The 16,444-nt window shown below is 45.9% G+C and overlaps 1 protein-coding gene across 1 annotated transcript in view; it reads left to right on the top strand.

Moving 5' to 3' along the window:
* Positions 1-8,429: 8,429 nt before the first annotated feature.
* The window catches only part of ALDH2 (aldehyde dehydrogenase 2 family member), a 29,547-nt gene continuing 21,532 nt past the window's right edge, over positions 8,430-16,444 (top strand). The window contains exon 1 of the mRNA XM_060028160.1: positions 8,430-8,634. Within this exon, the coding sequence (XP_059884143.1) occupies positions 8,515-8,634 (120 nt within the window). The 5' untranslated portion in view covers positions 8,430-8,514. The remainder of the gene's footprint in view (positions 8,635-16,444) is intronic.

Genomic DNA, 16,444 nt, shown 5'->3' with positions numbered 1-16,444 from the left:
GAGGCCACGGCAGTGAGAGGCCCACATACCGCAAAAAAATAAAAAAAAATAAAAAGGGAGAATGAGAGAGCAGGGAGGGGCAATGGCGGGGTTTACACATGGAATTGCCTGCTAAATCTATTAAAAGTGGGAAGGTGGAGGGCTCTGGTCCACATGAAACTTACCTGGGTTTGCTAACTGGCACTTAAGGAAGTTTGGCTCCTAGCCTCTCAAAGAGACTGGGAGATAGGGCCCTATCTTGAGGCGTTGGATGGAATAAACAGTAACTTCTGGCAGCTTTGAGTTTTCTCAGGCAGGCACATTTGCCAGGCTCCGGTGTGGCCTTGAGCTATTAGAAACTATGTTAGTGTTTGTTCAGGTCTTCAGATGTAGTGGGGGTGGACTAAATCATTTGTGCTGCAGTTTTTATAGGCTGAGGTTGAGGCTCAGTCAGGAAGAGAGTTTAGGGACTTCCCTGGCTGTCCATTAGTTAGGACTCGGTGCTTCCACTGCGGAGGCCTGGGTTCAATCCCTGATCGGGGAAAGGGGGAGGGGGTGGGGGAGGAGGAGGAGGGGGGGAGGAGGGGGAGGGGGAGGAGGGGGGAGGAGGGGGGAGGAGGGGGGAGGGGGGAGGAGGAGGAGGAGGAGGAGGAGGAGGAGGAGAAGAGAGCTTAGAGAAGCCTAGCAAGAGTCCTGTCAAGGAGAGGCTCTTTGTCAGCTGTGCTTCTGGATTCCAACTTCCCTGGGTTTCAATCCTGCCTCTGTAACAGACAGGCTGGGTGACAAGAGGGAAGTGATTTTTCATCTAGTAGGGCTATTTTTCTCATTTGGAAAATGGGGAGAACAGCATTCCCTCCCAGGATTGTTTGAAGATTAAATGAGCTGACCCACAAAGATTACATATGAAGCCTGCAGTACATGCTAGTGTTTCACATGGCTGGAGTCCAGAGGGGGCTAAAGAGGAGGCTGTGCTTCAGCTGAGATACAGTCTTGCGGGGGCCCCACCAGGGCCTGGCACAGCTGGACCAGCTGAGGCTGCAGCCTCTCACAGGCTAATGTGCAGAGGAATGAACCTGGGGATCTGGTTATAGTGCCAAGCGTGACTCTGCAGGTCTGCCTTCCTAATGCGCTCACCGTTAATGCTGCTTGTTTGGGGACCCCATCTGGAGAAGCTGGGCAAAGAGAATGGCTAGACTCCCCTCACTTCATCCCCTGGATGGAGTAATAGCTCCTAGGTATTTAGTACCTACCAGGTGCCAAGAACTGCACATGTATTATTTTGAACCCTTAAAACAACTGGCAGATACATTTTTCTGCCCATTTAGGAGGTGAGGAGACTGAGGTTCAAAGAGTTTACATGACTTGCCTAAGATCACACAGCTAGTCAGTGAATTCAAACCTAAACTACGAGACTGTAGAGCTCTTTCCACTTGGAGGCATGGATTTTTACCATCTCTGAGGGGCTTCCTGAGAGGTGCTGGCTGCCTCACCCGGAAAAGGAGGAAGAGGAAAAAGCTCCACCCAACCAAGGAGGGCATGTCCTGCCATGAAGAAAGTGTGTGAGTATGTTTCCAGAGCCGGGGAATCTCGGGGGTACCTCCTCACTGCCTTAGGGGGCAGTCCGTGTGATGGGTGTGTCTCCTTCAAGGGCTGGGCTGCAGGTGGGGCAGGGTGAGTTGCCTGCGTGTGTGTGTGTGTGTGTGTGTGTGTGTGCGCGCGCGTGCGCGCGCACGGGCAAGTAAGGAGGGCAGCCTGCACACAGGCTGGATCACATTTTTTCCTCTTGCCTCTGAGAGAGAATGTCTTCCTGTTTAAATGTTGCTTTGAATTAACCCTCACCATTTTTTGCAAAAAACAAAACACACCTTCCATTTGATAGTGTCAGCGTCCCAGCTCTGGGACTATATAAGCAAAGACCTAAAATCTCACCATTTTAGATGGACACCTCAGTTACCACCGTTTTTGGAGAGCAGGTGGAAGTAGATCTTTTTCAACCTGAAAACACACTGTTGGGCCATAACAATGAAAAGTTTTGGAGTACTTCAAAGTTAAGACTTTGTATATTTTCTTAGAGGAAGTGAATGACTATTTCTTACCCACCTCAGTGCTTCTCCCAATGATCTCAGCACTGTGGGAGGACACCATTTATTCACGTCAAAGTGTTCTGCATCTCTCCCCTCTGCGGTACCTGAAAAGAAGTTACATTTTGCTTGCTTAGTTCCTCCCCCTGCTTCATTCTTCTTCCCTTTAAGGATAATTTGCTTTTGTCAGTTCCTTTCCTGGCAGTGAGTTCCATAGACAAGGGGCAATGGAGAATAAGAAAGTTGGACCCAGAGAAAAAAGAGATTAAAACAATCAGAATAGGGACTTCCCTGGCAGTCCAGTGGTTAAGACTTCACCTTCCAATGCAGGGGGTGCAGGTTCGATTCCTCCTCAGGGAGCTAAGATCCCACATGCCTCGAGGCCAAAAAACCTTGAAGCAATATTGTAACAAATTCAATAAAGACTTTAAAAATGGTCCACAGTCAAAAAAAATCTTTAAAAAAAATCAGAATAAAGACTTACAGAAGAGCACGAAAACAGATTGAAAGAAAGATGGAAGAAAGAATAGAGCCAACACAGATTGTCAGGGAGAAATCTAGGTTGAGAGTTGAATTGTATTTAATGCTTTGGTCAGACTGAGCCAAATGGAGCCACAAATATATTAGGGTTTCAGTACATGCAGTTAATCTTAGGCTGCAGTGTTAAGTTGACCTTGAACTGAAAATTGTGTGAAAGCAGCTAAAGGAGGCTAGTGTGGTTACAGAAGTCTTCCCCAGAAGACGGGATTTGAGTTGAATCTTGATAGGTAAGATTTCCTTAAGCAGAGAGGGTAGGATGAGCATGGGGAAGATGGGTCCCCAAAACTAGGGGACCAGGGGTGAGAAAGCTGCTGGTGGGGTATGGTGAGCACCACAGACGAACAAACCAGAATAAATGAACCTGTGAACCAACGTGTTCTAAAATGATACACACAACCATGCACACCAGTGGGGATCCAAGCATGTCGCCGCACGCCATCTCAGCATCAATGAATGTCTATATGTTAATGCATTTCTCCTTGCTGTCCCCACAACCAAATTTACTGTTTTTCCTGGCTTCCACTTCTTAGTGAACAGCAGAAGGTAGAAATCTCAGCACCATCTTCCACTCCTCCCTCACCCTCATCTCTACCAGGTGACCTGCCAATTCTACCTCCATGCCCTCCTTCCTAACCATCCCTGTTGCTTCTAACCAGGCCCTCATCATTTCCCAAGTCAGCTCTCTGCTTCCAGGCTGTCTCTTCTTTACAATTGATTTTCCATGCTGTCTCAAGAGGGATCCCTCAAAAGCATATTTGCAAACTCATCACTTCCAGGCTTAAAAATCTTGGTCAAGAGAAATGTTAGTACAAGAGATTAAGACTTACAAGAAAGCTATAGTGGCCACAACAGCATCATACTGGCATGTGAATAGGCAGATCTATGAAACAGAATATAGTTCAGAAATACTCAACTACTCAAGGGCATTTAGTACAAAAAGATGGCTTTTCATATGGGTGGGGAAAAGATTAATTATTGAATAAATGGTGTTAGGAACTCCAAGTAACATCAAAAAAAAAAAAGAAAAAGAACTGGATCTCTAAATCTTTCCTTGTACCAAAATTAATAAAAGAATCAAATTTTAGAGCATAAAATATGAACAATAAAAGTACTAGAAAATAAAGAAATACTCAATAAGTGGTGTTGGGAAAGCAGAAGAATGAATCTGGACCCCTATCTTACATCACTCACAAGAATTAACTCGAATTAACTGGAATAAAGACTTAAGCATAAAACTCCTGGGAAAAAAAAAACATGAAAAAATCTCCTTGACATCAGTCTTGGCAAAAATTTTTTGGATGTGACACCAAAAGCACAAGCAACAAAAGCAAAAATTAATAAGTGGGACTACATCAAACTAAAAAGCTTTTGCAGAGCAAAAGTAACAACAAAATGAAAAGGCAACCTTCAGAAGGAGAAAAATATTTGCAAATCATATATCTGATAAGGGGTTAATATACAAAATATTAAAAAACTCATACAACCCAATAGCAGAAAAACAAATAACCTGACTAAAAAATGGCCAGAGGAACCAATAAACATCTTTCCAAAGAAGACATACAAATGGCCAACAGTTCCATGAAAAGAGACTTGCCTCACTAATCATCAGAGAAATGCAAGTCAAAACCACAATGAGATATCACCTCACACCTGTTAGAATGGCTATCAACAAAAAGTCAACCATAGCAAGTGCTGGTGAGGATGGAGAGAAAAGGGAACCCTTACATACTACTGGTGGGAATGTAAATTGGTACAGCTACTATGGAAAACAGTATAGAGGACTTCAAAACAAAGCAAAACTCTCCATCCTACTTCTGAGTCCAAAGAAACTAAAATAACCATCCCAAAGAGATATCTGAACTCTCATGTTCATTGCAGCACTATTCACAATAGGTGAGATACAGAAACAACCATCAACAGATGAATGGATAAAGAAGATGGAATATTATTCAACCATGAGAAAAAAATCCTGCCATTTCAACAACATGGATGAACCATGAGGGCTTTATGCTAAGTGAGATAAGTCAGAGACAGAATGACAAATACTGTATGACTGTATTTGTATTGGAATCTGCAAAAGGTAAACCCATAGAAACAGAGTAGAATGGTTATGGTGGTTGTGAGGGGCTGGGGATTGGAGAAATGAGTAGATATTGGTCAAAGGGTACAAACTTCCAGTTATAAGATGAATAAATTCTGGAGAGCTAATATACAGCATGGTATTACAGTTAACTATATTGGTAATATAGTTAACAATATTATATACTCGAAAGTTGCTAAGGGAGTAGATCTTAAATGTTCTCACCACAAAAAAGAAATGATATTTAGGTGATGTGATGGGGGTGCTAGTTAATATATCAAATCAACATGTTGTATACCTTAAACTTACACAATGTTTTATGTCAATTAGATCTCAACAAAGTTGAAAGAAAAAGTACTTGAAAAAATATACGAGAAATTAAAAACAAATAATCTCAGAGTGGAAAAGGCTTTCTAGACATACTATAAAAGCCAGAAGGCACAGAAGAAAGCATTGGCCAAAAAACCCCACCAAAAACAAACAAAAAAATCTCTAAAACAAAAATAAAAACAAGTTATAGACTGAGTAAAGAGATAAATGAGGACTGACAGAAAGTATTTGCACTACATATGACAGAATAAAGGTTAATTGCTTTGATATAAGTGAAGTCCCTACAAATCAATTTTACAGAAACCAACAACCAATCCAATAGAAAAATGAGCAAGGGACATGAACAGTTAGTTCGTAGCACATGAAGAATATGTGACTTTACACAGGCAAAGACACTCAAGCTCATTCCTAAGAAGAGAAATTCAAATTAATGCTATTTTTCATCTACTGGATTAGCAAAGCTAAAAAAAAATAATCTGATAAGCTGTATTTGTGAGGGTGTGAGGAAACTCAGACATGACAGGGGGTGGGGCATAAATTGATCAAACCTGTATGGAGAATAATATAGTAATAGCTATACTTAAATTGTAAATATCCTTCAGCTTAGTAGTTCCATTTCTATGAATTTCTCAAGCAAGACAAGGATACACATTGCAGCATTGTTTATAATGACAAAAGATCAGAAACAACCTAAATGGCCATTCAAGAGCACTTTCCTTGGGTGCAGGTACAGAAGATCTCCCACACACATTACTAAGTGAAAAAAGCAAGATGTCTTGGGGAAGGGGAACAGGAAGAGGGGTCTGGGTGCTGCATTCAGAGAAGAGAGGGAGACTCACTTTGCAGTTTATCTCTGCAGCTGATCTCCAAACTTCTTTCCCCTTCTTCCTGGGAACATAGCCTGTTTTCTAGACTCCTTTACATGGAGGAATGGCCACATGACTGAATTGTAGCCAATGAAACAGGCTCAGCCCAGAAACACCTCCCTTGTGCCATCCTTAATGCTTTTTTCTCTTTCGGTTGTCTGGAATGGTGCTGAGACCTAGGGTGACTTTGGGAATCAGGTTTTGACCTCAGAGTCACCTGGAGGGGAACTACTGTGTGAGACTCATGTGGGCAGGGACTTTATTGTGTTTAGCCATCAGAATTTTGTGGCAAATCTATTTTAGCAGCTTTATTAACTATTACGATATCCTTTTGACATCATACTAGCTCTTCAAAACAAAGCAAAACTCTCTCTCTCTGCTGGTCTCCTTCAGATGCTGGATCAACATCTTTGCCTGGTACTTCATACTTGGGCCTTGTTCAACCTCTTTGGCCTCAGCTCCAATGGCTGGAGTCTTAAACAGCTCCCCAGACACATGCCACCTAGATGTGCCCCTTTCCTCTGCTTCTCTGCTGTCAAAACACTTATCTCTGACCAGCTCAGCTCCTCCTGCCAGGTTTCTTCACTCCTTCCTGGACTTTTGCTGATATTTACCTAGTTGAAATGCACACATTTGACTTGGTGTCCATCTGCCTTCCTATCCTATGTCCTCTCATTCCTCCCTGTGTCCCCAGTGCCCAGCTCTGGGATGTCTATGGAATAAAAGTTTGCAAGATCCTTACTTCCAGCCTTGCCCTCCTGTAGTCCATTTTCCAAAGAAGGAGAAACCAGTTAGTTTAAGATGCAAATCAAGCAAGTCATCCTGAGGTAGGAGATAGATGGGCCCCTGGGCCAGACAGCTGGTGTCTGTCAAGTGGTGTTTGTCCACTCTAAGGACAAAGCTAGTGGCAGAAGCTGAGCTCTGCTGAAGTAAAGAGATAAGATGACCACTCCTGAGGTCAGGGAAAACTTCCCTGTCTGCACATCTGCAGGAAGGCTCCTTAGGGTTCAAAAAGGGAGAGGGTGCCACCCCATAATAAGTGTGGACATACCCCCACAGGCCTCTGAGGTGGGATCCATTTTAGCAAAAAGATGTGCATGCATGTTGAGGATGTCCTAGGACTGGTCAGGTGTGAAAAAAGAAACAAGATAATTGGCCAAGGGACTTCCCTGGTGGCACAGTGGTTAAGAATCTGCCTTACAATGCAGGGGACACAGGTTCGAGCCCTAGTCTGGGAAGATCCCACATGCCTCGGAGCAACTAAGCCCGTGAGCCACAACTACTGAGCCTGCATGCCACAACTACTGAAGCCCGTGTGCCTAGAGCCCATGCTCCACAACAAAAGAAGCCACCGCAATGAGAAGCCCGCGCACCACAATGAAGAGTAGCCCACGCTCGCCGCAACTAGAGAAAGCCCATGCGCAGCAACGAAGACCCAACCCAAACAAAAATAAATTAATTAAAAAATATATAATTGGCCAAATGTAAACAAAGACCTGGAAGAACTGTCCTGTATGAGAGATTTAAATCACCTCTTTATTGCACTCCTCCTCATTAGAGAGGACGCCCATACCCTTTCTCTCTGGGTATGTATTTCTGCCTAACTTCTGACTTACATAAATAAACTGCTTCTCTGTGTGTTCTCCCATACAGTTGTGCTGTGTCTCTAATAATAAACTTTGTACCTGATTTTACAGTTTTTGCCTCTTTGAACCATTCTTGCTTTCAAATGGGGGAAGGAGCCAGGGCCACTTTGCTTCTAGCCTCTAGCCCCTGGTGGTCTAGCGGCTAGGATTTCTGGTTTTCATCTAGGCTACCCAGGTTCAATTCCTGGGCAGGGAACTAAAAATCTCTGCTCAGGACCACTCACTGCTGTCTCTCCGAGATCTATCCTTCCCTTCCAAATCCCTCACCACTGCCTCTAAAATCCTTCCACCTCTGGCCCTGCCCACCTCTCTCACCTCACCTCCCAACCCTCTCCCCCTTGTTCACTGGCCTCCAGTTTTTCCCTTTCTGCAACACAAGTCAGATGTCCCATCTCAAGGCCTTGCCCTTGCTGTTCCTTCCCCTGCAATGCTTCCCTTAGTCACAGAACCTTAACAATTCAGGTCTCAATTCCTGACCAAGGGATTTAAAAGCAGTGCCTTCTGCCCCAACTACACCTTCACCCTATTCATTTCCTTCACATCCCTAATCACAATCTGAAATTACCTCCTGTTTGGTTTAAGGTTGGCCTCTCCCACTAGAGTATAAGCCCCCTGAAGTCAGGGCCAGGGTCGCTTCGGTTCTTGCCTGTACACATTAAGGGTTCAGGCACACAGTAGGGGTTCAGCCAACGTGCGGTGAACTCGCCAGATCCTGAGACGCTACACCCACGGCGCGCCACGCGCAGGAGGTTCTACCTTCGAGCCCCACCCGCCCCTTCGCGGGCGCGCGCGCGTATTGGCGGCGAGCAGCCGAGGCGCAGCTCCGCCTGGGGCGGGGGAAGGCGCGGGTACGCCCCAGGGCCCCGCCACGCGCCTGCCCATTGGCGGCCGCGCCGGGGACGGGGGGAGGTCGCGCACGGGGCTGCCCGCCCGGCCGTCCTTACAGTTCAAGCCGCCAGGGCTCCGCTCGGCACTCCAGCGGGAGCCTCGGCATGTTGCGCGCAGTTGTGCTCGCCGCCGCCCGGCCCTGCCAGGGCCGCCGGCTGCTGTCGGCCGCCGCCACCCCGGCCGTGCCGGCCCCCAACCAGCAGCCCGAGGTCTTCTACAACAAGGTGAGGCCGCCCCAGCGCTTTGTTCTCTGGGGACGGAGGCCGCCGGGTGGGAAGGGACTGGATCTCTTCGGGCCTCAGTTTATCCAGCTGGGACTCGAGGGGTCTGCTGCAGTTGCTGTTTCCGCACATCTTCCCTTCCCTGCCTGCGAGCAGTTTGGCCCCTTCGCCGCCCCTGACACCTCGGTTCCATTATGCAGCTGTGACTTTGGCCACTTATTTGTCTTGTCTGGCCGCTGCCCGTTTTCCGGGTTCCATTCCCCGCCCCCTCCCCCATCCCCAGTCGTTCTCGGCTTTCGGGCCTTGGTCGTCCTGTGTCTGCGCAGAGTCTTCACGACATCACCCACCCAGAGGACATGTCCATTTAAGATCCTCTTTGCAGGAACAGTTTTGTCTTTTCGTAGTCTTTTATCCCTTGACTCATGCCCTCGTCCAAGAACGTCCAAAAGGAAAAACAAAAAGGAGTCCTTTTCAGCTAAGGGTCACCAGTTCGCCGAGAGGCCAAGGCCACGGCCGCGGCCGCTCGGCGTCCTGGCACTTCCACTGCTGGCAACTGGGAAAGGGTGGAGACCTTCGCTACAACAGCGCAATTCCCAAATGGTGTCTGTGCCTTCCAAGGCTCTTTCTTTGGTCAAAGAAAGGAGGGACTTTCCAGGATAACTTTGACTCCCAGTAGCTGATTTCTTGCTCGATCAGGACTTGGGAATATTTTTTCTTTTGATCTTTGAGTTTGGGTAAAGTGCTGAAAGTCACAGAGAAGGAAATTGGTTATGAGAGTTCATTTTGTTTGTGTAGTTGCTGCCCTTCTCTGAGCTTCAACTTCTATAAAGTGGGAAGGGGTCAGAGGGTGAGCACAGGGGTTCATACACCACGTGGGCACTTAACAGGAGTAACAGCTCATATTCTCTGTGTACCTCCTTTGCACCTGGCACCAGTCTAAGCATTTACCTGTTGTGCCGTTTAATCCTTAAACAGCCCGGTGGGGTAGGTACTGTGATTATCTCCATTTTACAGTTGAAGAGACTGAGTTACAAAGAGGTTTAGTGAGTTACCCGAAGACTCAAGTCAACGGCAGAGTTGGGGTCCACATCTAGGCCCCCAAGAGTAAGCCGATAACCAGAACCTTCCATAGTACTATTGTTGCAACTCTGGGTGGGAATAAAGGGGTCACTGCTGATTTAGGATGCTGTAGAGATGGCCCCTGGCTGGCTGCTTTCAACAGGGAACCTGCTTGTCTGGTCAGGAGCTTGGCTGCAAATCTGCACAGAGACAGTGGGTAAAGGCACACCTGTGTGATTTAAAGGGTGTTACAAATGGTCATTTGCAAGGGAATAAAAACAAAAGGTAAAATAAGATGCCCTTTGCATAACACAAGCCAAAAAGGCAGTGGCTGCTGCTCCTTAGGCTGCTTAAGGAGGAGTTCATGCTTGGAAGACTTGAACATCAAGCAGAAATATCCTCAAGGGAAAGGCAGCAGCATCCCAAGCCTTTGTGGCCGCAGGATCTAATGAAGATCATCCTCCTTTGTGCTTATGTGGAGGTGAGGAAACAGGGTCCAAACATGCACACAGCTCTGGTCGATAGCACGAGCCCTGTTCTCTAGATTTAGTTCATAAGGTAAGTTGGAGCAGAGTGAAATCTTCCTGCAGCTGCTTTTCTTTATCAGATTTTTTTGAGATCCTAAAAGTAACCCTTGGACTTACCTGCTGGTCCAGTGGTTAAGACTCCACGCTTCCACTGCAGGGGGCCCCTGTTTCGATCTAAGATCCCACAGGCCACGCGGTGCAAGAGAAAAAAAAAAAAGAATGCTATTTATAAAAAAAAGGAACCCTTGCTCACTGTATACAAATGCAGAAGTAAGTAAAACTTCCCGCATACCCCCTTGCACTCCCTTCAAGAGCACTGTTAACTGGTAGGTCTGTGATCCTGCAGACTTTTTCTTTGCCTCAGTGTGTGTGTGAGAGCGTGCACCAGGTTTTTTTGCTTTTACTTAAATAAGATCCTTGCACTTACTGTTCTGAAGCTGTCTCATTGAACAATGTATCTGGATTGTCTTCCTAAACTAGTACATTCAGATCTTATTTATTCTTCCCAGGGGTTGCAAAGCAATCCGCATGAACAATCCACACTCTGCTGGAACAGGCCCCTTTTAAAGCTTCTTGGGCCATTTTCAGTGTTGAGTTGTTGCAATCCCTGATGGCAAGAATGCCAAGGTCTAATCCTAACATTTTGAGTCTCTTACCAGGAGCTCTAGGTACAAACTAGATCACATGCCTGGACATTTCCCTGGGGATTATTGATTCCTTGACGTTCAGTGAACTGTTCTGGAGTCTGGAGTTTCCCCAGAAGGAGCTGTTCCAGGCTTTGAAGTTGCTTCTATAGGCGCTGGATTTTCTCACCCAAGGGTATTTGGGGGAATGTTGCATTTCAAGCTTGTTGGGTCTCTCCTTGAAGAGGGGGTGGCACAGGCAATAGGTCTTTTCCTTCCCACATCTATTTCATAACCAGAAGAGTCTATAGAGTGGGGTGGTTTGGTCAACCTTCCTGGGGTCCTCTTGCCTCTACTTGTCCTGGGTGGAGCTATAGGGTTGGGGGAACTTCTTTGTTGGGTTAGGGAGATTACAGGACAAGTTCCTCCCCCACTCACCAGCAGGGACCTGTATGGGGAGCTGATGATGGCCAGGCTTCATGAAGATCAACATTTCTCATCCTTGGTGGGTTTCAGGGACACAGCTCTGTCAAGGAAACTGATTTTCATTTTTCATTCCTTTTTTCTTCCCTGACTTGGAGAGTAATTAAGATCTGGAAAGACAACTCAAAGGAAAACTCAAGGGAGTGTGGTTTCAGCAGAGTAATTCCTTTGGATGAGGTGTGACTAATACTTTTCATCTTCAACATCACCAGTTCATGTTGGTTGATAATAATAATGAAGATGAGAAAAATCACTGGACACTATTTCACTCTCTGGACTCAGGCTGCCTGTCACTCAGTAACATCAATCCGGGTAGGTTCACTCATTCAAAAGACACCTCAGCAACCCCAATTCCAACCAACAAAACAGGCAAGAATCCCTGATCACGGGAAGTTTGCATCCTAGAAGACAAGCGAAATGCATAGTATGGAGCAAGCTGATCGATCGGCGCTATGGAGAAAAATAAGGCAAGGAAAGAGGGATATGGAGGGTGGTACAGTTACTTAGCTCTGTACCTTAGCTGCTACATCTGTAAAATGGGGTAAAAATCCCATCTACATCATATGGTTGCTGTCAGGATAAAAGGGAGGCATCCTTGCACAGCCCTTAGCAAGTGCCTGGCTCATGGCTTCTTGCACCTCCGTATTTACTGCAGCCTTAAATAGGAGATAACAGTGAGGCTTTTGAGCTTCGAATGTAATGGTGGTGTAACTCCATTTTATGCGGGCACTGTTGTAGTTGTAATTTGTTTCCTGGAGGGCTGCGCTAGGTTGCGGTAAAGTTGAATGGGAGTTCGGGGTGAATTAAATTTGTGTCTTGGGAACTCCCTGGCATTCCAGTGGTTAGTTCTCTGCGCTTTCACTGCGAGGGTTCAATCCCTGGTCAGGGAACTAAGATCCTGCAAGCTGCGCCTTGTGGGCAGGAAGAAAAATTGTGTCTCTATTCTTAACCTCTTGACCACAACATTCAGGAACTAAAGAGAAAACTGACAAAAAGAGAATTAAAAAAGGGTCTCCTTATATCGAATTTTCTGATTCCAGTAGTAATACATCCTCAGTACAAAAAGTCAAGCATTACAGAAGTATGTGAGGTGGAAATTCACTGGACATATACATAGGCACATATAGATGTTCATTGCTGCATATTAGCAAAAACCAAGAAATAAGCCAGCCTGCCTTCCATGGGGAAACAGATGAACAACATATGTTACAGCTACAGGAAAGAATAATTCTGTGCACACAGTAGTTAAAGGAATTAGCTGGAACCGTATGAATAATGGATCTCAAAAACAATGTTTCAAGAGGGGAAAATGTCTCCTACTCTGAGTGATGTGAAACTAATTAAAATTATCAAAACAGACTTTCTGTCAAATGTGGATAAACATAGGTCCATATAAATGGCTAAAAATGTCCTGGAAGGAAAATGCTCCTTGGCGTGAGGGCACGGCTGCATAGGGAATCTGCTTGTGGGCAGTGATTCAAGGGGAGTTTAAATGTTTTATTTCTTTAAAAATAAGTGGCCTATAAGCTAATATAAAAATGAAAAATAAAAGAAAAACAGTCCTCTGATATCCCACCCCTGCAGATGATCACTGCTAACAGGTGGTATGTACAGAATAGGAGTTTGATTTATCTTGTTTTCCTTGAGAGATTGTTATGGAATGAGCCAAAACCTGTGTTGGGCTAAGCAGTGGTTTGGAATGGCTGTGTGCTGAATGAGTCAAGTGACATATCTCCACACTGATTACGTTGCTTTTATTGCTTGTTTAGGAGTTTTAAGATCTTTGTAGAAATAATAGAAAGTCCAGGAATGTGAGACCAAAGGCCTTGGGGGATGAGGAAAGAATGTTCAGGGAGACATTCTGGGGGAGGTGGCTGCCCTTGGCCTTAACCCCAAACTAACCCCGAGGTACCTAAATGATTGTGTGGATAAGTGTGAATGTGGGTGGCATTCCATGTTTATGTTTCTCTCCTTATGATCTGTTTTCTCTTAGACATAAATTACCCAACTGCCACTGAAAAAGCAGTTGCCAGCAGGATTCACCCCAGGATAGAAAGCCACAGCATTTCCTCACTCCTTCTTAGGGAAAATAACATATTCCAGGGGTGTAGATTTCCTAGGTAACAGATCCCTAATTCTTTCATGCATCAAAGCTTGAAAATAAAGTCTTTCTAGAATGGGTCCTACATCTGTAAATTGGAGCTGCTGAGTGGCATTTAACCTTTTTTGGCGACCTTGGGCAGATTATGACTGTCCATTGCCATGGGGTGGAGGTGGCACTAGAATATCACTCTGTCCTCACTTTGGTTAAGACTCCTCTCCAGGGTCCTGCAGTCCTGCTCCCAGCTCTACTGTCCTGCCCCAGTTTCTCACCCCTCCCCACAAGTTTCTGTTTGCAGTTCCTAATCCGCAGGGGCCTGGAATAGAAGATATCCGAGGAAGCCACGGATCATGTTATCCTCCAACTCAGTAATTCTAAATACGGTAACCTGCCCCAGCTTTGCAAAGATGCGTGTCTAAGGATGTTTGCAGCAGCAGCACTGTCAGGAATACAGGCAGACCTCATTTTATTGTGCTGTGCTTTATTGCACTTTGTAGATACTGCGTTTTTTACAAACTGAAGCTTTGTGGCAACCCTGCATTGGGCAAGTCTGTTGGCGCCGTTTTCCCAACAGCATTGGCTCACTTCCTGTCTCTCTGTCACATTTTGGTAATTCTCACCACATTTCAAATCCTCCACCAGCAAAAAGATTATGACTTGCTGAAGGCTTGGAGGATGATTGGCACTTTTTAGCAATAAAGTTTTTTGTTTTTAAATTTTATTTATTTATTTATCTATTTTTGGCTGCATTGGGTCTTCGTTGCTCTGCGTGGGCTTTCTCTAGTTGCAGCGAGCAGGGGCTGCTCTTTGTTGCGGTGCACGGGCTTCTCATTGCAGGGGCTTCTTTTGTTGTGGAGCACGGGCTCTAGGCGCGTGGGCTTCAGTAGTTGTAGCACGTAGGCTCAGTAGTTGTGGCTCGCAGGCTCTAGGCGCAGGCTCAGTAGTTGGGGCGCACGGGCTTAGTTGCTCCGCGGCATGTGGGATCTTCCTGGACCAGGGCTTGAACCCATGTCTCCTGCATTTGCAGGCGGATTCTTAACCACTGTGCCACCAGGGAAGCTCCAGCAATAAAGTATTTTTAAATTAAGGTATGCACATTGATTTTTTTAGATATCATGCTATTGCACCCTTAATAGACTGTGGTATAATGTAAACATAGCTTTCATATGCACTGGGAAACCAAAAGATTCCTGTGACTCCCTTTATTGCAATACTTTATTGCGATGGTCTGGAGTGAACCCAAAATATCTCTGAGGTCTGCTTGCAGTGAAAACTTTTCCTAAAAGTGCATTTGTAGGACACGATTAAATAAATTGTGGTCCGTTAGTTTTGAAGATTGCTATGTTGCTTAAAATAATGAGGCAGATATGCCTGTGGAATAACGTCCAAGATAAACTTACTCATAAAAGCAAGTTACAGAATAAAAGTCCATTATCGGACTTCCCTGGTGGCACAGTGGTTAAGAATCCAGTCCTGGGGACACAGGTTCAATCCCTGGTCTGGGAAGATCCCACATGCGCAGAGCAACTAAGCCTGCGTTCCACAACTACTGAGCCTGCGCTTTAGAGCCCGCGAGCCACAACTACTGAGCCCGCGTGCTGCAGCTACTGAAGCCCGAGCTCCTAGAGTCTGTGCTCTGCAACAAGAGAAGCCACCCCAGTGAAAAGCCCACGCACCGCAACGGAGAGTAGCCCTCACTCACTGCAACTAGAGAAAGCCCGTGCGCAGCAATGAAGACCCTACGCAGGCAAAAATAAATAAAATAAAATAAATAAATTTATTTAAAAAAAAAAGTCCATGATCCCCACTGAGAATGGACACTCCCCATGTCTGTCCCGTTCCCTCCAGGACCCCAGCACGAGTGCAGGTCCTGGCACACTGCAGGTGCGGAACCCAGAGCCCCCTCTGTTCTCCCCCACCCTCACTCTGCAGCTACGGGGCCCTTTTGGTTCCTTGTGTCCCCAAGCCCTTACCTCAGGTACCCCCTCTGGTCCTCACTGTTGCCTGTTTGTTTCTGCTTCTCTCTTCATTTGCTTGTTGATCATGTCTCTTCTCCCGGGACTTTGGTTCAACGAGCCAGGACTTGGCTGTTTCACTCAGTGCCCAGCATGGCAATGGCACTTGGTTAACACTAACCACTGCATGGATGAGTGAATCCAACTTATAAAATGCAGTGAGATGTATTTATTAAAATGTAGAGAAAATAGAGCATTTTGATGGAAAAGCTCTATGAGTTTTGCCAGCAGTCCAGATTCAAAGTGTCAGCTTCTGATTCCATGAGGCTGTCTGTCCCTCTGCTTCTGGAAACTATAATGGGGAAGTGTGAGCCCGGTAGGACCCCCTCCCAGGGAGAGTGAGTTAACATATTATGTAAGTTAGGCGTTGGGTTTTTGGCCGAGAGGTTATGAAGCATTTGGCCTAGAGTCCACTCTTGTGTTTATTCAAGATGAGTCACTATGAAGCTCTCCCCACTTGAAGCAGAACTTTGGCAGAGGCTTAGTATGAGAACGGTTCTCACCCTAGCTCCCCCTCCCCAAGGAGGGCACCACTGAAGTCTGGCTTTAGGAGAAGGGAAGTGGGAACTCTAAACAGAAGGAAGATTCCAGGTTCCTGCAAACCCCAGCTTATCCTATTAGTTAGAAGGGAGGATGGACTATTGAAAATCCAGCAGTGGAGAGTGACTCAACAAATCCAGGGCATTGAGAGGCAGACAGGGACCAGGGAGTGCTCTTTCCAGGGTCCTAGACAAGATCAGGGGACGGTGTGGGCCCCGCCCAGGGAGGAAGGGGTGAGGACCTGGGGAGTTTAACCAGACTGGCCCACTCTCCGCTTCATACTTCCTGATCTTTGCAAAATAACAACGAAAATTTTTTCAGGATAAACTAATTTAGTATGCTGCTGTGCAGGTGTCTGGAGTAATGTACTGACTGTGGTGGTGAGACACACTGTGTGTGGGGTCCTGGCTTAGGAGCTTACACCCCTCGTTGAATTTAGTCCTCACATTTAAGCCCCCGGCTGTG

The sequence above is a fragment of the Delphinus delphis genome, chromosome 13 (genome assembly GCF_949987515.2).
Source record: "Delphinus delphis chromosome 13, mDelDel1.2, whole genome shotgun sequence".
Lineage (NCBI taxonomy): Eukaryota > Metazoa > Chordata > Mammalia > Artiodactyla > Delphinidae > Delphinus > Delphinus delphis.
The sequence above is the reverse complement of the archived record's forward strand: the minus strand, read 5'-3'. Positions and strand labels throughout refer to the sequence as shown.